This window comes from Lottia gigantea (genome assembly GCF_000327385.1).
Source record: "Lottia gigantea unplaced genomic scaffold LOTGIsca_3, whole genome shotgun sequence".
NCBI classification, from domain to species: Eukaryota; Metazoa; Mollusca; class Gastropoda; family Lottiidae; genus Lottia; species Lottia gigantea.
This window is the reverse complement of record NW_008708986.1, coordinates 2,291,639-2,312,386: the sequence shown is the minus strand read 5'-3', so window position 1 is coordinate 2,312,386 and position 20,748 is coordinate 2,291,639. Positions and strand designations below refer to the sequence as shown.

The 20,748-nt window shown below is 32.3% G+C and overlaps 4 protein-coding genes across 4 annotated transcripts; 1 reads left to right on the top strand and 3 right to left on the bottom strand.

The window, feature by feature from the left end:
• Positions 1-2,279: 2,279 nt before the first annotated feature.
• On the bottom strand, positions 2,280-4,963 carry LOTGIDRAFT_203082 (hypothetical protein). Its single transcript, XM_009057157.1, has 5 exons — positions 4,796-4,963; positions 4,355-4,613; positions 3,961-4,076; positions 3,410-3,518; positions 2,280-3,076 (listed from the first exon to the last, which is right to left on the bottom strand). Exons 1-5 carry the CDS (start codon positions 4,949-4,951, stop codon positions 2,931-2,933), a joined length of 786 nt encoding a protein of 261 aa, XP_009055405.1. The 5' UTR covers positions 4,952-4,963; the 3' UTR covers positions 2,280-2,930.
• A 1,296-nt stretch (positions 4,964-6,259) lies between these two features.
• Positions 6,260-10,422, top strand: LOTGIDRAFT_228554 (hypothetical protein; the record flags this gene model as incomplete). Its single annotated transcript, XM_009057156.1, has 7 exons — positions 6,260-6,322; positions 6,453-6,538; positions 7,571-7,698; positions 7,912-8,073; positions 8,441-8,582; positions 8,823-9,991; positions 10,323-10,422. The coding sequence occupies 7 exons, from the start codon at positions 6,260-6,262 to the stop codon at positions 10,358-10,360; spliced, it is 1,788 nt and encodes a 595-aa protein (XP_009055404.1). The 3' UTR covers positions 10,361-10,422.
• A 1,607-nt stretch (positions 10,423-12,029) lies between these two features.
• LOTGIDRAFT_209321 (hypothetical protein) lies at positions 12,030-14,149 on the bottom strand. The gene has a single exon (XM_009057155.1). The coding sequence runs from the start codon at positions 13,982-13,984 to the stop codon at positions 13,301-13,303; it is 684 nt and encodes a 227-aa protein (XP_009055403.1). The 5' UTR covers positions 13,985-14,149; the 3' UTR covers positions 12,030-13,300.
• Positions 14,150-16,145: 1,996 nt separating this feature from the next.
• Positions 16,146-19,586, bottom strand: LOTGIDRAFT_209317 (hypothetical protein; the record flags this gene model as incomplete). The annotated part of the gene is made up of 6 exons (XM_009057154.1): positions 19,534-19,586; positions 18,956-19,069; positions 18,324-18,735; positions 17,974-18,146; positions 16,614-16,775; positions 16,146-16,276 (listed from the first exon to the last, which is right to left on the bottom strand). The coding sequence occupies exons 2-6, from the start codon at positions 19,062-19,064 to the stop codon at positions 16,146-16,148; spliced, it is 987 nt and encodes a 328-aa protein (XP_009055402.1). The 5' UTR covers positions 19,065-19,069; positions 19,534-19,586.
• Positions 19,587-20,748: the final 1,162 nt, after the last annotated feature.

Sequence of the window (20,748 nt, the reverse complement as noted above, 5' to 3'; positions counted from 1 at the left end):
TTATTGCCCTTGACTTAGTAAAATCGCATCAAAATTTTGTTCTGGGCACAATAGAAGCTACAATTTTCAATGTATTTTGATGAAACTGGGTGTGAGCATTGGGATTGATATGAGGTTGGTCAAGTTCGAATTTAACGAATTTTCAACGAACGTTTTTTGAGTTATTACCCTTGACTTAATAAAATACATCAAATTTGACTTGTAAACACGATGGGGGCTACAGCTTGTACCTTGATGAAACTTGGTATGCAGGTATATATTAATGGGAGTAAAGTTCAAATTTGTCTATGTTAGTTAGTTAGTGTGAATTTGATGATACGTTATTATATATCTTTGAAAATTTCAGACACGAGAGCAGTGTGATAATTCAATGCTTCTGGGTTATTGCTATTGATTTTAAAAGATTTGTGAAAAAACTCAGCATAACTGACCCTAAATTGATGAGGTATTCAGGGTTTTTGAACTACAAATGCATAATGAAGATCTTCAATATGAGAAATTTGGTATTATTATGAAGATTTTTAATATATTTTCGGTCAATAAAGATTTAGTTATCATCTCTGACAGCTGCCAGAGGGCGTATGTTACCTTGCCTGGCAAGCTATCTGTATGTAATTTACGAATTTCTTAGGCCCTGTCAACACGATCATACATTTGTACAAAACATCATCACACATTTGTTTGCCCATGTCAAAGCTTGTTTTGGATTTCTGTCTGACATCATCAACAACATCATTATACTATGTTAGACATAGTTGCTCTAATCAGTCTACACTGTGGTGCTGCTGCATCAGTTATTATTTTGACAATTCTTTGTTGACAAAGGCAGAAGAGGAGAGCGCGAAATAGGTCAGGGACTGGATCGAACGAAGAATTAGGCTTATCAGGCATTGAGTGAGGAACAGCAAATTACAAAGATTCAGTTATGAGATGCATCGTATTCACTGTTCACACTTGATCTGTGTCAGCTCCTATTTTGAAAGCAAAGTCACTTGGGGAGGCAGTCACATGATGTGACTACAAACATGTTTGACCATATTCAGCCTACTTGGGAAAGATGATGTTTTGAAAAAATGTTTGATCAAGTAGAGGGGGCTTTACAATGCTCACTTAATTTCATAAAGATTATAAGTCACAAATACTTTTAACTAATTTTTCAACAAAATGATTTTTAAATCATACTCATGATATTTACATTACAATTTATGTTACAGTTATCAGTTGCAAATTATGCTGAGCAAAAGTAACATATTTTGAGTTCTCAGTAGAGAAAAATGGCAAGTTTCATCCATTCTGCAGCAATTCTAAAGTTGAGTCAAGAGCTTTTAAATGTGGAAGGATTTTAGAAAAACACAAAAGTTTCTTTCGCAAGTCAGATCTAAATAGAAATTTTGTCTTTAGTCCTTTACTGAAACGGGGTCCCCTCATCTAAAAAAGAAACTGTTTTTTGTGATAAAACATTTTTATCCTTATGTACTGAGGGTGCTATTCTGATATACCACTCAACTCTTTTTTTTTTCAACTTAAAATTCTCAATAAAGTTAAGTAAAGCAAATTGAATGTGCCATAATATTTTTATTTCTAGCTATGAAATGTTAATTTGATTGTTTATTGTATCTACCTGTTTGCAAATTTTATTTATTATAAAATATTATATACAAATTAGTTTTGTTAATGAGATCATTTCAATATTTATCATTATTTGTTTTCTTTTTGCTGTGAGTGACTTTATCCATGATCCATTAACTATTCATTCAATCAAATACTCTGTGCAATATCAACTCTCTGAAACAATTGCATTGGAATTTGAGTTGAATATATTTTTTCTTGTAATCTCTCCAGAAGTAATTATCTATGAATAATCTTCAGTAAAACATATTCTATTTGAATTGAAATAGTTTTCATGTTCAAATCCATAGTCTCTACTTGTGACCTAGACCCGTGCTTCTATAGGACAGTATCTTCTATAACACCTATAACAAGCTGTCTACAACTTGTAATTTGGGTTAACATGATTTGAAGACTGATGCAGTCAGATCATTGATTAATTAATTAATTAACCAACAGAAAAGAAAAATTAATTTGTCTATTGTATAGAAGAGCTACTAACAGCTTCAAGATTCGCCATTGGAAATCCTCTTAGTGCATCTGTGATACTTTTCTAGAAACAATCTAAAATTATCCTAGCCTTTCCTGCATTGCATTGCATTTAATATAGCACAAAGAACAGGGATTTCTATGTAATGGCTCGGTCACAATTAACAATTAAACCTTGGGCTAAAAAAATATTTTTTGGTTTATTATTTCAGAAACAACTGAATAAGTAGAAGACAATTTGTTTTTTCATTGTCTACATATGCTTTTATATGCAGAGATGAAATTAAGCTACATCACTTCAATAAGAATGCACAATGAATAAGGCTAAAGTGTAATAATATTAGTAGAGAAGATTCAAATTATGAATTACAGTCTTATTTGATTATTTACATTATAATGTGGGCATATAAAAACACATTATTTCCAAGTAAATATTCCAAAGTAAAGGTTTATTTTCTCTCGTCTTCAATTCTTTAACGAAAACCTTACTCAATTCTGTACCGTATACTACTTATTCATCAAAATATGCAATAGCATGCTGCTTTCACTTGGTTTACATTCGCAAACAGAGCTTCATAACAAGTGATTTGTTTTGATTGGCTGAAATCTGCTACCAATACACTAAAGACAATTTTGATTGGACAATAATTAGCTATGAATACGTTTTTCTCACTTGTATTACCACGGATCCGAGGATGTATGATGAATGGGGGTGTGGTTTGGACACATGTCATCATCACTACTACCTCAGAATAAATTGTATATAAAGGAAAAAAAAAAGATATTAAGTTGAATTATATCAACTAGTCGATTTTGACTATATTCAGTGTTCATCATAAAACTTCCTCCAGTTCAGAATAATTTTTTACAGGAGCTTGAACTAATAATGACTGAGGTTTAAAATCCAAGATGGCAGTACCATGATAACCAATGTTTGAAAATATCACAATATATTCACAAAATGCGAAGTAACTGTACACTGAAATAGAGATACAGTCATGATTGAAAAATGAAAAAGCAAAATTTCTAGTAGCAAAGTAGTATTAGGGTGTATTGAGACAAATCTCAATAAAGTGATTATTTATTTACTTCACCTCATGTCCTTCTTCTTAGCAACCTTTGACATCAATGACAATTTATACTCCTTTTGCGGTCGTCATGGCAATTTTTTTTTCAATTAAAATCTTTGACCTTCATATTAATGCACATACAAAGGTATGTCGTGTAAAAGAAATTCATCTAATGGAAAACTGTCTTAACTATATATTCGCAACTCAAAAATAAAATATGTTGATATGTAGAAACAACCTACCATTATTTTGACAATAATTCATATGTTGATTATAAAAATACATGGCTAGTAAAAATACTCCTAGATTAATACCAAATAATATCTTCTTCCACTTGAATGATTTAGATTCCTAAAATTACAATATTGATAGAAATATTTTATTTAGAGCAGCCTGTTTTCATGCAATAATATTCATATCCATATACTGTGTAATATATCAATCTTTTATATCGAAGGAATTGATACATCAAAATCTTGTAGTATGCACAATAGCATATTATCATAAAACAATGTCAAAACCCCTATTTGGAATACAATAGATGCTACTGTTTTTGAGGAAGTTTTGAGGTTATGGCTGAGATTAAAATTGGGGTTTTTTCCATGAACAATTTTACTTATTGCCCATAAAAGATGAGATCTGGAATTTATTGTGCTTTTAAAAATATTGGACAATTTACAAAACTACTGTGTGGGTGTATGTTAACTTTCCTGGCATGCTAGCTTCTATAATATTGAAAGGATTCTTTTGTATCAATTCTTGAATAATTGATGATCATGCCTGATTGACTTACCATATATGTGAGTTGTCGTCCATTTTGAGTTCTTCCCCAATAAAATATTATCATAGTTAAAACCATATGAACATAAGCACACAACATGAAGGTTATGAAAAACAATTTGTGTATACCTAAAAAAAGTAAAGTTTTAATGAAATAGACCATGTAATGACATTAACATTGAAAACAGTCAACCATACGCTCAATAATCCTTTTTCATTAAACTACTTTCAAAATAGTGATTAGTTTAAATAAGCAAAACCCTATGTTAAATTTTCTTGATTAAACTCAATGCTGAAGTCCACATTATATATAAATATCATTATCGATTATCAAGTAAATAAAATCGGCCAAGCGAAAACACAAGACGTGCACCAATGTAACGACCTATCTATGCAATGTTACATACCAAAATTATCAGAAGATGAAATATAACTTAAACCTAACAAGGCCACAATCTCTGTAATATGTGATAAAGAGGAAACTGCTGCTAATGTCATGTAGTGTTCATTAGAACGGCCAAGTTTAATTGTGGTATGAAAACCATAATATATCATGGCTAGGAGAAACCTTGGCCCAGAATGTAAAGCTATACACAATCTCCATACATAAACTTGGGGTCTAAAATCACCAATTGCTGCACTTATTGATGGTAGGAAGTTATACACCTGAAAAATATTTATATTTAAAATTATTGTATCATACAGCAAAAATTGCAGTAGGTTAACTCTTAGTAGGCAAATCTACTCCATAAAACTGATTTTTCAAACAGAGTTATTGCCCTGGCCCTGACTAAGGTTGCGGAGTTAATATATGATATCTCAGACTTTATCTTTACAAATGTACTAACCTGACAATGTGTAAGAGTAGATTGTTCAAAATTATTAATGATGGAGTATGTCACACAGAATGTTGTAGCAAACATTGGAAGAATACATGATATAGTAGTGATTTTTGGTATTGACACCTTGAATAAGCTTTGTGGCAATCCTTGATTAGCATACATTTCAAAATTAAGCAATTCAGCAGGACGATATCTGTAGGATAAAAAAGGCAATCATAGCTTTTTGGTCCACACACACACTACTATTCTCAATCATTTTCATATGAACTGAAATATCAATTATAAAATGCTACTGAAAGTTTTTAATTCTCTTGAGTTGATGAAAATGTTAATCACTGGAAAAGTTATCATTTGATTATTTTGTAAACATAATTTTAGAGAGAGGGATTTTCAGTCTGAAAATTAATTTTTTGGGAGTGAAGTGTATCTATTTAAAATTTACCTCATAATATCAATCTTCATCCATTTTCATCATACCACAAGTGACCAAGTGAGTTTATGTTGGAATATGTTTTTAATAAATTTCTCGTTTAATCACTTGTAGAAGAGAGGTTAATTTTATTATTGAAATTATTGAATTGCGACAGTATTGTATGTATTATCGAGGTTGAAGTTCTCTGCGATTTGAAAGCCTTTCAGTATCAAATGTTATTGTGGTGCGAGTCAAAAATGTAAATTTATCAATGCCAGTTGCTGGACGATGCAGTCTATTTCATTCAAGAGGAATAACTCTACATAAGTTACATTAGGACTCACTCCACTAATTCATTTGCCATCTCTTCCCATGTTAAAACACGAAATTCAACCTTCTATAACTTTTTCCAGAAATCTCGTTGAAAGCTTTCCAATATGTCGAATGAAACCCTGACCAATTCTCAATGTCTCCTAAAAAATTCATTATATGATGACCATGAAAATTTTGAGCTACTAAAATTGAAAGTAGACTACTACCGGTTATACTCATCCGCTAGAGTTTGGCACTTCACAAAACGACTATTTTTAGAATTAGCCTTCCGCCTTTAAGTCTCTCATCATCTCACCAAATCTGAAAGATAATGCAATTTCAGACATCAAATTCCAAATCTAGACCAAATTTTACCCAAAAATAGGCAGGCAAAAACCCCAAAAGGGAGAGAGAAAGAAGATTTCTAAAAATAGCCTGGACTACATTCCTACAATCATTTGCATAAAATGTTTTAGTGGAGTGAGTCCATTAAGGAATTGCAACTCGGATCACACGAAAATTGTAGGTTCAATAAGTTACTACTTATTTATAACCTAGCCAGTGCCAGTTGCCATATACCAACTTTGAAATTCTTGAGACATAGTGCTTTCATTGGACATCTATGCAACAAACAGAATGTCTTTTTATTGTTTTGACTTTTTTTTTAGAATTTGGAAGAAGAACTGAAACAGATAAACTATAATATAATACCTCATTAAAGACAAAACCTTACAAATGTGAAAAGGATGTCTAAAAGAAAAGATAACTATTCAGTATTTGTTGGACACCTGTCCCAGTCAACTAAGAAGGTATCAGTTTGATTATAGTTCACTTTTGAATATATTGTCAAGTCTTAAACACTAACATTCTCTAAGCTCTGTGACAGTTCTATTGAGAAAATATGTCAGTAAATTGTAACATCTTGTGTTCTTATTTAAGGAAGATTTGACTGGATTGTTTTCAAAATGTGGGAAGATAGTGGAAATATTTACTCTTAAGTCTGAAGATCAAAATTATGCGTATGGGTAAGTTTTCCGTGGTAAAACTATCTTGTGGCTGGATATGTGATTTCAGTGCTATGGTACAAATGTCCAGTTAAATAGAAAAGTCCTATAGGTATCACTGTTACAATGGTGTAACCTATTTTCGTGGATATAAGGATTCAACGCCGAATTTCGTCAAAGTTAAAAAAACGAAAAAAAAATTTTATGTCTTAGATGTTTCCTCAGATATTCTACAAAATAATAGAAATTGGTTTATTTCGATTTTCTTAATGAATCCTTCACTTTGACCCATATTTCATGAGCAACCAACTCGGGAACGGCGGCAGAATGCATCACCTATTTTCGTGTACAATGTTTTATCTATAAATAAGTCTAGAAAAACACGTTGTATGGATACCGGGTGATATAATTAACTTCTCTTTGTATTTATCTTTAATATCAATTCATTATAACTAGTGACAATTCCTTCAAAGAACCACGATTTAAAAAAAAAAAAGTGACTGACAAAATAAGATACGTAGCGTGATTTATTGCTAAAAGTCACTGAAACAACATAAGAATATGGTCCACTTTGTGTTCCATAGAAATTTTCTGCTGACACGGAATCCGCTAGTTGATCACGTGACTTCATTCGTTGGACTACATTCTAGCAGACGACACTTGGAATTCCGATTACGGCTAGGGATTATAAGGAAATTCGGCCGATAAAAAATGGTGACGTTTGGTAATAAGTGAAATCCGCCATTTTGTATTTGTCAAAGTATACATTAATACATTTTACCTTGCTTGCAACTACTGGATTCATTCTACTAGCTGATATTGTAGAGAAACCCCATGTTTATTAAAACAAACTAATGCGGAGGTCGCGCAAGGTTGCTCATGTAAATTATTAATCCTTTCCGGAAATCCACGAATAATAGGTTTCCACGAAATTAGGTTACTTGACTGTAAATGAGGGATTAAAAACAGATTGACTATCTAATTCTTTTTTCTATTGATAATTAAAGATAGATTATTTTGATATATTAAAATATATTTCTACATGAATTGCAGGTTTGTTCGATATGCAAAAAAGGATTCCGCCCTTCAAGCTGTTCAAGAACTAGACAAATGGCAAATGAATGGGTTACCTATGATAGTTGATTTATCAAGAGAGACCAAAGATAGAATAGAAGAAGAAGGTAAAAACAAAATGTTTTGACTAAACTGCTCTGGTAGAGTTTTAAACCAAATGGTTGTGATTGTGTATAATGATAATTTATTTTTTTATATAACCATAAGATATACATTAAAATGAAAAAAAATATATGATTGACTCTTCTGGTTTAAGCTTTTAATAATCCTCAGGTGTGCAGATGTTTTTATATCTAACTCTTTATTTGTTTTGATTTCAGATGAATTGGAAGGACGAGGAACAAGTATGTCTAAAACACCACCAGAGAATCAAGATCGTTATAAAAAATGCGACAATAGTCGAGGTTATATTGAAGATGTTATTAACTTGTCACGCTTGCAGGAGTGTTGTCATCAAATTAATGCAAGGACTATGCAATCTGGTGAGTATTGCCAAAAATATCAGACATATACTTCAGACATGTATATCAGACATGGAACTCATTCTCAGGCAGGACAGCTTGTTTGTTGGTTTGTTTGTTAAATTTAAGATTTAAGCTATACTTATTGAGTAAAGTGTTCCAGCCCAGTTCACAGAAACGTAAAGACAGTTGGTGAAATTATGAAAGATGTCTTTGTCCTGGCCTCAAGGTTTTATTTGTCATCCAATAAAATCTAGATCAAGTAAGATTTGGTATTTCTAGATTGTGCAATTGAAATATCAATCCAATATCAGCCAAATATTGAAGACTATATTGCCTCTAAGTTAATCACCGTTTAATCACTAAATTATTAAACTTACTGTTTCAGGTAACAAACAAAAAATAAATGGTGATAGGTTATTGAATGATGTGTCTGAAATGTCTTATAATGCTGCTCCAAATGTTTCTTCTGGTTTAATTGACTATGATGCTGTTGAATTGCGTAATCTGACGAAGAAACTTCTCTCACAGTAAGTAAGATTTACTTATTTAAATAGTGGGCTAATGGTCTTTTGTACACCCCTCTACACACAGAGATTTCCCTGAAACAAGGCCTACTTAACTGATCCTTATCAATGACTTTTAACCTTTGCTATGTATCAATTGCGAGGTAAAAACATGCCAAGTATAAGCTGGTATACAGTTAAAAAGCATTTCTTTAAATATGTATTGTCACATTTGTTGAAAATGATATTGGCTTGCTCTTGCAGTTCATATGGTTGTACTGAACAAGGTTTATCCGAAAAAGATACAAAAGATTTTTTTCTGGCATTGGAAGTTATGATGGATACAATAAAGAGTTTTACAGCATTCTGTAACCATGGTGTAAAACCTGAAGTCTTGAGGCAGGCAGAAGAAGTTAAAATAAACCAGAAAGTACAAAATGAACAAAATGTTTTGCAAAATCTAAAACCACTTGGAAATAATATTGATAGTTCAATCCACAAGAAAAATGATGGAAATGAAACCAATATTGTAAAGAGTGAAGATAAGAATAATAAAGAAGTTTCAGGTGACAAGTTACCTGGCAACCAAGATATACGCCATTGTAACCCACAAACCTACATAAAGTCAACTGATGAATACATTTCAGATCTAAAAATTAAGGAGAAAAATTTGAAGGATTTACTATCTGTTGGCAAAAGATCAACTAATGATAATGGTGAAAAAAATGTTGCATATGATCACCTAACAAAGAATGATGTTGATCCGAATGTTACTACTTTAAAATCTCATAACATGTTGATGAACACTGATTCAGATAGTGATGATTGTGAATTGATTATGAAGAACTCTCCAGAAAATATTACAAGTCTCAAAAACATCACCAACAAAACCATTTCACAAGAGGAGAATAACAGTCAGAAAGCTTATTGTACAACAGTACAAAACAACAGTGACATTTCTTCTTTGAAGCAATTAAAAGAAAGCCGATCAGACGCAGAAAGTTCTAAGAAACAAAACATCAAAAAAGGTTTCTTAGGATCTGCTCCTGTTAACATTCTGCCAGTGACTCTACATGGTGGTGATGGTTTATTAGGGGCAGTTCCTAAAAAAAAACAAGCAACATTGAGAAACTTGAACTATGGATTAAATGATACTCTCTACTCAACTAAACCTGGTTGTCTTGGTAGTGCTCCCTCTGGACCCCAATATCAAGCTCCTAAAGGACATTCATTTGCATCAATAAATTCTATAAGCAAAACATCAAAACCCTCTCATATCAGCCAAGCATGTTCCAAAAATCAAACATCATGGAAACCAGATACTTGTGATAAAACTTTGCCAACATACACTACCAAACCTACAATGGCTGAAAAGACCTTACCAAGGTCTCTGACCCAACTGTCACCTTCACCAAGAGGAAACTGTAATTTTAGTAAGAATTTTTTGTACTATGTTTTCAAGAGAACTTGTACAGCAATCCTTTTTTCCATTTTCCTTGAATAAAGGAAGCAAAATGGACTTAGAAAATGTGACAACACTGAACATCTTGACACTGTGTCTGGGCTTATATAAATTATTTTTTTATCAGAGCTGAGTGGATTTCAAGAATTTTCCAAAAATTTGTAAATGCTTAAACCTATTTATTGAGCTTTCTAAGCTTAACAATCTGAAGATTTGACCATCATTTTCAATATAACTGAAAAAGATGTATTGTCTATCTGAAGGATGAGCCTGTATAAATGTTTCTCTTTTCTATATTGCAGGTTTTGGTCGTGGAAGAGGCTTCCTTTTTAAATCCTGAATGTTTTTTGCTTAATAATACATTGAACATTGATAATGTATTGAACATTTGCTGTAAAAAACATCTCTTAAGAGTTAGGGAATTCTTTAATTTGGCTGAATGAAGACAGAGTGACTACTATTATCCAGGTCTGAAATTTATAGTAGAGATACAACAATATGACTTGTCAACCATGTTTTCCTTGTTAGCAATGTAGATCGGAAGGGCTCACAAGGAATAATGTTTAACAATTACAGTCTTCATTAGCATAATCCGGAGCAAAAAGTTTTGTCACTCCTTTATAATGATTTGAGTATGAAAACTGAAGTTAGATATAGATTTGTTCACATCCAGAAGATTCAAAATGTCCACTTTATTTGAAGTAGTAATCAATGCAAGTTGTCCGACTTCTACAGTTTCAATTATTTAATTTACTCCCATATATAATGAAGGGTTTAATTAGACTCAGATGTGCATCGTCTGATGAAAGTCATATAAATCTTTTATTTCACCAATGCAATCAATGTGAGGATACATGTATAAGCTTATTTCTGAGCAGAGTGTTGTTTTTTGTTACTTTTTCTAATACAGTTTTTTGTTCATTTGAAAGACATAGATGACTTTAAATCAAATAATTTTTTTTTTTTTGCAAAGCAGAGTTTTTATCAGAAAATGTGGGTTTATATACATGTAGTCGTCGCCTGTCTGTCATTTGTGTGAGGGTTTGTAAACACTCAAGGATGAACCTTAAATGAAACAAATCGAAAAATATATGAGATACCCATGTTCTTGAAAAAGCGTTCAATTTTTAGCTTGTGAAAGGTCTAAAAGAAAAAATTCTTGACAAAATCTAAAAAAGTATTAATATGAGTTACTGTTCTTGTTCAAGGCACAATTCTCAACAGATTTTAACAAATTTAATGGAATTGCCCAAGGATGAACCCTATTATAATGCAAAATATTGGAAAAATATTTAATTTGCCCTTGTTCTTAAAAACATGTTATATTGTAAAAACGTCAGAAGACAAAAGTTATAGACAAAACTTGATGAAGTTGTTAATTAAGGGTGAATCAAATTAAAAATCAAAAAAAAAAAAAAAAAAAAAAATAAGGCTGTAAATAAAGCTCTGACTGATCAAGAAAGATCAAAAAGTCTCTTTTTGTTTATCCAGTCTTTTCATACATGGACATTTATGATTGGTTAAAACTCTCAATTATGTGCAATGAGAACATAATGATGTGATTAAGAATACATGAAAATTCATTAGAATGATCAAATAGTTTGCTTAATTTGACACTAAAAAATAAGAAAACCCATCTTTAACTATCATGAAATCAGACATGGGACGCGGGAAGTATATATCATTGTAGCTTTTATGATAATTACTATAATATGGACGTATATTTTGAATTATTACCTGTGACTTAGTAAAAACATGTCAAAATTTGTTTGTGACTATAAAGATTTCTTCCGATTTTAATGAAATTTGGTGTGATCATCTATGATACGAGATCTTAGTCAAGTTTGAATTTGACAATTAGTCTATGAATGTTTTTTGAGTTATTGCCCTTGAATTAGGAAAAACATGTCCAAATTTGTTTTTATAAACAATTGTGTTAAATGGGGCTTGTGATCGCAACCTTGGTGGCAGTTTTAAGTCGGTTTTATGAAATATCTAAAAACAAGTATCATTGAAATTGTATATTTTGGAAATAGTTTTAATTTTATAAAGAAAATGTAGAATTTATATAAAAAAGCTTTTAAAATGTGCAAGTACATTAACTTCATTCTTGACTTGTAAACAATTCTGCAAAATTGATATGCAAATCATTTTAAAAATTAATGGATATTTGTGTGAAATAACAAATAGATGTCAACATAACATGCCTTCTGTTTCCTTAGAGTAATTTTATTTGTATAATGAAGTTCTAATAATGAAGAAATAATTCACCAATGACAATTTAATACCCACATGATTATAATGGTACAGAACTACATATTGTAAAATTCAAAAACATTAACACACATGCCTAGTGCAGAGCCTGTCAAATGACTGAAATCCCTGGATCATTGGTCTCAATGATAATGGGTTTATAATATAAGAAATAAATTTTTCAGAAACCCTTTTAATATATTTCAAGATCAAATTCAAATGGGGTCATACTAAAGATAATTGACTAGTTTGGTTTTAGTGATTTCTACACTACCTAGTTCACAAATATTGAGGACACAATCTTTACTACATTCTTCTGTATCTAGGCTAAAATTCACCAATATTTATAGAGATACAAGCATAGCAGGGAAAAATTCATATCTTTTGATATATAAACATATTTACAAAAACATATTTTTGTAAATTTATTTGCTGTCCTATCAGGTATTTCATTCCAATCTATTTCAGACTTATTGGTTTAGCCTCTGAATTTATTTGTAAACAATGAAAGAAGATATAGGTTTAATACCATTAATCAAAAAAACATGCATAAATATAATAACTCTCTTTCATCCTATCAATGATTACTAAAGTTTTTTTTAAATTCTGGTACACAATACAATTTATTCTCTTGATGATAAAATGACATAAAACTGGGACTTTCCTGATTAAGCATAAATAATATATGATCAATAATAATCTAAATATTTCCAGACCAATTAATATAACAAAAGGAATGTCTATAAATATTAGAAAGTTACTTCATCAATATGGTGAACACTTCAGATGTTAGCTTCACTAATTGCCAAAAGATGGTGTACCATTTCTAATCATTTTTAAGTGTTTCTAAGGGAATCTTTCAATGAGCATAACATACTCCAGGATTCTTGAAAGATATCTTAATGGTCAAGACAAGAGTAGAAAGTTGGTCCTTCAGTATGATAAAACCAAGTTGTCACCATATTGATGAAGGAACCTATATTGATATTATATGTCTATCTAGAAGTAAATAGTATAAAGTCCTAATTTAGTCAGTAAATCTTCGGTTAGGATTTCTTCCAAATAACATCTCTCGTAATTTCGGCAGCATTTGACCGGACATCTGAGACAGCCGGCTATCCAGGGTATTCTCTACAAGGAATTTACCACCTTGTGCTACAACTTCTACTCCACCAGAGCTGTTTGGACTCAAGAAATTTTCATTATCCACATTAACATACACATCTTTTCCCTTCATGGCCTCTTTATATTTCTGCACAGCACCAGGTGCCACCTCTCGTACCAGGTCTACATCTTGTTCTCGACATCGCACAACTACATTTTGTTCCATCAATTGAAATAAACCTTGGGCAATCAATCCTTCTAAGATACCTCGATATTTGTTTTGGTCTTTAGTCACCTGGCCTAATCGGCGCCTGGCTTCTTCTAAGACATCTCGAACATGATCTTCTCTGGCTTTCAGAACTCGTAATCTTGCTTGATTCAATAAATTGCTGCTCTGAATCTTCTTTTGAAGTTCAACCTGCTTCTCTTTTCTCTCAAACAATTCCATTATCTTAACTCTCTGTTGTTGAACCAGTCTACCCTTTTCAATGTTAAATTCTTCTTCAGCTTTGGCATCTATTTCTTCAGCTTTTTCATTGGCCTCTTGCTCAATGAAGGCCATCATGTGCTTGATTTGTTTTTGAACATCGGCATCGCTTAGCGCCATTTTGATTTATTTTAGCCAATTCACTTGATCTAGGACTAAAATAATTACAAACAGTTAATATCCCTAACCTCCACAAGGTTGTTTGTAATCTTTTTGTTTTTTAGTCGCGAATTTTGTCACAAGATAAATTTATTTTCTATTCTGCTAGTGACATCTACAGTCGATCATGTGACTACTGCATGTCATGTGACTTAGATTTGTCAGGTATCGCTTAAAACGGGTGAATGGATTCGTACAATCAGTTACTGTAAAAACAGACTTGTATAACGAGACAGACACTTATTAGACACATCTATGTTTGGAGATAATATAACAATTTTTATGTTTCGCAATTTCATATTAAAGAAGTAACTTGTATAGGTCTAACTAGAAATTTAAATACAATTTAACCAAAAATAAAAACACCAACCTTTACATATTGTGCATACTTGTCAATATTAAGAAAATCATCAAACCTTAAACCAAAGTGCTTATACCAGTTTGAGTCTTCAGTCGTGCCACAAACAAAGTTACAGGTTGATTGGGATAGTGGACAATTTTTGTGCAACAGTTTATTAAGCAAGCATATTGGAATATAGGCCCAAATTTGCATAATTTACACCATAATATGTTTGAGCTACTTGGAAAGTCTTCAGTTTAATTAGTAAATGACAGTGCACGATGGAATTACAAGCTGTTAATCAAATGTATCAAAACAATAAGCTAATTGCTTATTTGTAGAAAAATAATATATCAGATAAATTTTTTTTTAATACTGCAAATCATCTTGTAAATATATAATATACAATTTATATTCAATATGAAAAAAAATTCTTTTGAAAGCTTCAAGATTATGATTTTATATTATATATCAAAAGTCTACTAACAACTATATCAATTAATAAAAGCTAAATCACAACAATTTTATTTTAAAATTAAGAATTTGTATATGTACTTAAAATTGATTGGAAAGAACTAGTAGTATTTCTTTCCATACAGTTGTTGCATGATTTAGCCTAAGAATAATCTGATAGAAATGTGGATTTGCTTGTGTAAGATGCAGTGCTTTTCAACCTTTATAGTCCAATTCACCCCCATTAGAATTTTATTCTAATTTTATTACCCTTGCATGAAACTAACAAGCTATTGCCAAACAAAATATGCCCACTTACCCATTTAATTTCCATTAAGCTTACATCAAAGGCTGTTGTCAATATGTGTCAAATCATAGGCCTATCCAAAATCTAATTTGTTCATAAAAACGTATCCAATTCCTATTTTAACATCTTTCTAGAGGCACAAAAGCCTCCCTGTACCCCTTCTGGCACTTTCAATTCCGCTGATTGACACATAAAGTGCAATGAAGATGTCGTTTGTGAGGGCCTTGTACTTAGTGTTGAACCAGGATCTTCATCTAGAACAGGAGCTGCCTTCAGAAATGCAAACTCTACGAAATAGCGAGTGGGGAAAGTTAATAGCATGTTTTGTGCATGTATTCTCGAATTTGGATAGTTTTCTGAAATTTCTTTGTCAAGCCACATAAACTCGTCGTATGTTCTGTGGATAGGTTCTGCTGATGAGATTTTGAAACTCAGCGAGGTCATTATGGACTTGTTGTTCAAATTTCCCTATTCACCAATTTAACCCCTTTGTGTATACTTCACCCCTAAATTCCCCAATCTATCCAAATTTCACCCCTGAGAATTTAGAGTTCACCCCTGGAGGTCCACTTGAACCCCAGCTGAGAAGCACTGGTTTAGAGTACAATCTGATAAAAATGTGAATCTGCATGGTATAGTTTTTTCAGATAGTTATTTGTCACAATGGTCTGTCATAATTCTTCTGTTCTAAAAAAGTTGAAATATTTTAATGACCTAAAATTAATGTTCCTAACAATTTGTCAGATCATCATTGAACGTCAATGAAGACTACCACAGAAAAAAACAACACATGACAGCATAATCTGTATTTTGATCAGATTGAAACCAGAATCATACTTATTCTTTTTGGTGTAAGGCAAGCAGAAAGGACCCTTTACAACTTTTTTCTTCATTGCCTTTGATGTTTACAAGTCTACTGATTCTTTTTCAAGAAAAAGTATAATCATCAGATACATATAACTCTTTACTTGATGATTTTCTTCAATTCATTATTAACGTCAAATTTTCTATCTAATCTTAAATCAACCAAAGGTTCCATCATAAAATCTTGATAAATATTTCTTGGTTGTTTCGTATGCTAAAAACAGGGCACCAGTAGCAGGGAAAGTTCTTACAAGTGTTGGTCCTAACCCATTATATAATGCAGCTATGCCTGTAAAGTAAAGAGAGAATTATAACTGCATTGGAATGCTTGGTGGCCATAATGCTTACCAGATCAAATATTGAGCAATAACAACATTTGCCGTTTTATACCATGTGACATACACATATTAAATTTTATCTATATTTTATTAATTACATAATAGAAGATGAGATTTGCCATGAGATAGGAGTTTCAGAATTCTTGTTTGGCTGTTTAGGCTTAGCCTGTGTTTCATTGTACGTCCATACTTTTATTTTAAAAAAGTATAGAATGATAGTGGATGGATTTCAGAAACAGATGTCAACAGCGTATCATGAGATTTTAATTCTTTAATGATTAAACCCACCTTCAGTTCTAAAGATGTGTAAAATGGTAGAAGTAAAAGTAGGAGTTATTCCCCCTCCAGCAGACTGGATTTGAATCCTTGATTTAACAACATCAGCAGGAAATATAACTATCCATAGTGATGCTCCTCCTACACCCCCACATATTATAGTCCTTAATATACCTATAATATCAACATTTCAATTTCAACTTTTTACTGTATGACAGCAATTAAATTCATGTCTTCAATGTCAGCCATTACGTTAGTGTCATTATCATTAAATTCAAGATAACACAAAACCAATTCACCAAAATCCATAAAGAAATGTGTCCTGTAGAGTGTTTACAAACAAAACATGTTTGGACAAACATTGGTGATGTAACAGTAGATACAAGGGGGTGCCATTTTCTTATGTGTAAGGCTTAGTAGTGAGGACAGTTAAGTGGTTGAAGGGAGGTAACTCTGTTTAGTAAAAGTTACAAGTGCCTGTGTTTCAAAAGGTGACTAATGCTAGTGTGCAAGGGCAAGTCACTCTTATGACAGGAAGTTCTCTTCCATGTGCTCCTCAATGTTGATAAAGCCTATGAAATACCTAAGTTTTGTTTCTCTCCTCCCACAGGTATTATTTTGCTATAAAAGGCAAATTATGTTGCTGTCAATCTTATAAGACATAGGTTTACTACACTATGTCAGTGTTTTAGGCCTTTGCCTCTGAAAATCTTGTATTTTCTATTAGTATCACACACGTTGGCCACTCCACATGGTATTGGGCAACTCTTATTCATTGCGCCTTTGCATTGTTCTCTCATGTGATATAAGTTTACACAAGTTGATGTTCGTAAGACATGTTGTATATTAGTTTGTAGACTCTTATGACAGGAAGTTCTCTTCCATGTGCTCCTCAATGTTGATAAAGCCTATGAAATACCTAAGTTTTGTTTCTCTCCTCCCACAGATAATCCTGTAGAAGGTAGTACGACATTGTTTGTCTGTTGTTAACAGAGCTGTAGAAAGGGGTGTTGGTTCCAGTTGCACCATGTTATAGTGCCAGTATATGAACCCTTTCCTTGTGCTCTCCAGAAGTGTCTACCAGGCTTAGTTGTGCTGCATCGTATAATCCTGAGGTCCACCGTTGTACCGTCTTTAAAGCTGAACGTTAGGCTTAACTGAGTTACCCAGTGTTGTCATTATTTCTCATTCTCTGTGTACCAGTCATCGCGTTGGCTAATCTGGTTGTTTTACTACTCACACTTCTCTGTTTTCACCTTCTTGGTGCAGAGAGGTGTAACAGTGACAATAAAGTATTTCACCTGCTCAATATTCTGAATATTAAAAATTAAATGTGAAGAGCTATGAGACAGCAATTGGGAAAGACACTCACCAATATTTTCCTTATCTCCATCTTTTGGTGTAAGAAGAACCTTTGATATTTCATACCCTCCGAAAAATACAAAATATCCAGGCATTTCTCTTAGAAAAGTGCTTGTTAATCCTTTATATAAACCAGATATACCTTCTTTATGCAGTATTTCTCTTGTTAAACCCCATGGACCCCTGTAAAAAAAACATTGTGGTAAAACTAAAGATTGCATGTCAATTTTCAGATAAGACGCAAGAAAACAAAATAATCAATGTTGAAAACTGTTTGATGCCCAAGTTTAGGAACATTCTGATTCATTGATGTCAGGAATTTAGATTTTGGATACTGAATTTTTGAATTATATAACTTACATTTTTAACCTTGATAAATCTCCTTTATATTGACCCTGAGTTGCCATTTCTCTCATAGCTTGAAGGCGACATTTTATCAGTTCTGTTGGACACAAGGCAAAACTTGAGAAAAATGCTGCACCACAACCAGCAAAAGCATTATCTAACGGATTCAAGTCTTTAATATCATGTTTTTGTCGAGCTGTAGCAACAAGTTTTTGGCACATTCCATAAAAACAAAACAAAACAGCATTTTCAGCTATATTGGCTGCCATGGACGGAACAGTTCCAGCATAAAGTCCATGAAAAAGACCATCCTGAGCGTAAGTCTGTTTAAAACAATGAAAAGCATTTCTATACAATGTTGGAAATGTCTGTAATTTCACTTTAACTGTATCGAGAGGTTGACCAACAACAACTGTTGCAAATCCTCCTGAAATCAGATAGACATAACAGCAAATATAAATGAAACATTAATAGTCTTAAATTTGAAAATACCAGGCATTAATCTCGTTCTTCTACTGATATTTTGAAAGTCAGATTTTATTTGATATTCATATGCCATAGACACAACTAAAACAGCATTTAAACAGATATCTTTAAGATACACCTTCGTATGTATTTATCAACACTTAACAGTTATGTCCCTTTACCTGCAGTTCCACCAGTTAAATCAATAGCAGCATCAACAGCTGTAGGTCTAGATGATATCTCCTTCTTACTGATTGCTCTCGCCTCTACTAAATCTAGTGGCTGTTCCATATTAGCTACATAGCGAAAAGATATTGAAAATTATTAGTTGAAGTTGACCAGCTTCCCTTTCCAAAATTTCATAACACATTAGCAATCTGCATGCTATTAATAGGCCTACTCTTTCCACCTACTACAACGTACAGGCTACAGTGATAGAAACCTAAACTACCAAAATTGTGTAAGTTTAAGTGTGACGTGATCTGTGCATTGAGAAAGTGGAACTTCTGCTTATGCAACTAAAGAAAATTTAAATGAAAATCGCTTTTTCCGTTATTGGGACTGTCCGTGTCACTGATGATGCAATGCCTTTTATCATTCACAGACCATCAATATCATGCCATGGAATCAATCTATCTATGATGAAATGGATAATAAAAAGTTAGTTCTTTGTCTGAAATATTACAATCCAGACACTGACAGCAGTAAAATAGTCATTCATGATAACTTGCGAGAATATCACAAGCATAATTTTACTTACCAAGCCAGCTAATAATGTTTTAGTTGTAATTTTTTCTCTGAACAACATTCATGTTATTATTTACCTATGACCTAGTATCACCTTGACCTTTCCTTCACCGGAAGTGTATATTCTATGCACTGATTGGACAACAACGAGGTAATGTCAAAGTTCATAGAATAAACTGAAAGTAGTTTAAAATTCATGTAAGTCATTCATGTACATGTCAACATATAAGATAGATACATTTGGTTAAAACTGAAACGTAGATGAGTTCCTGCCTTTCACAAGATGATATCTATGACTGATGACAAAATACCTTCATCTAAAACACAGTTTGAGTCGATGCTGGAGATGAAACACTTTATAGATATTTTTATATTTTCAGACAGGTCATTGCACTGAAAATTTGACCTGATAAGTATCAGATAATAATATATGATATAAATTCTTATGAACAAGTATTGGTCACGTGTGTTGTCTCAGTCTGAATATGATCCTGTTCTTATTAAATAGTTTTTCAAGTATTATAAGCAGTGCCAGGGTGAACAATATTCCTGATTCATCAATTGCAGTGGATATAGACATAAAAAAATCCTTTTTTCATTTCTGAAAAGCAATTCATGTGGCACCAGATTTTTAATCTGTCTGGAATAGGCTTCTATCCCGAGGCACTTTATTGTCTTGTGGCAATCAATTCCTATGTTATGACATTGTTTAGGTAGAAGGAGTCCAAAAGCCTTAATCATGGCATCAGGTTTTTTTTCATAACTTGATGGAACTAACATAACATCTAAATTGCTTAATAGCTCATATGCAGAATGAGGTATCCAATTTCCACAAAAGGCAATGTTCATCACAAGCCATAGAATTCTATCAGATTTGACTTGAACAGAAAATGATGACCACCACAGTGAATTGTCTATGGAATCAGCACATACTGGAAACTGTATATAATTTTCATCATAAGAGATCCTGATCAAGAATTTGACCATCCTTCTCTCCACATCATGATAGAGATAAAAAAAAAAACACAAATCATAATTTAGCAAGCAGGGGCTTGATATTTTTATTGTTATTATTTAAGACTACTATATTAAGGTTGAGGCAATGATATGAAAACAAAATGAAACTCAAAGCAAGACAAAACACATGCAATTAGTGAAAATGTTGCCATGGAGACTAAATAAATAGAAACCAAACTAATGAAAATAAATTAATGATTGAACAGAACTC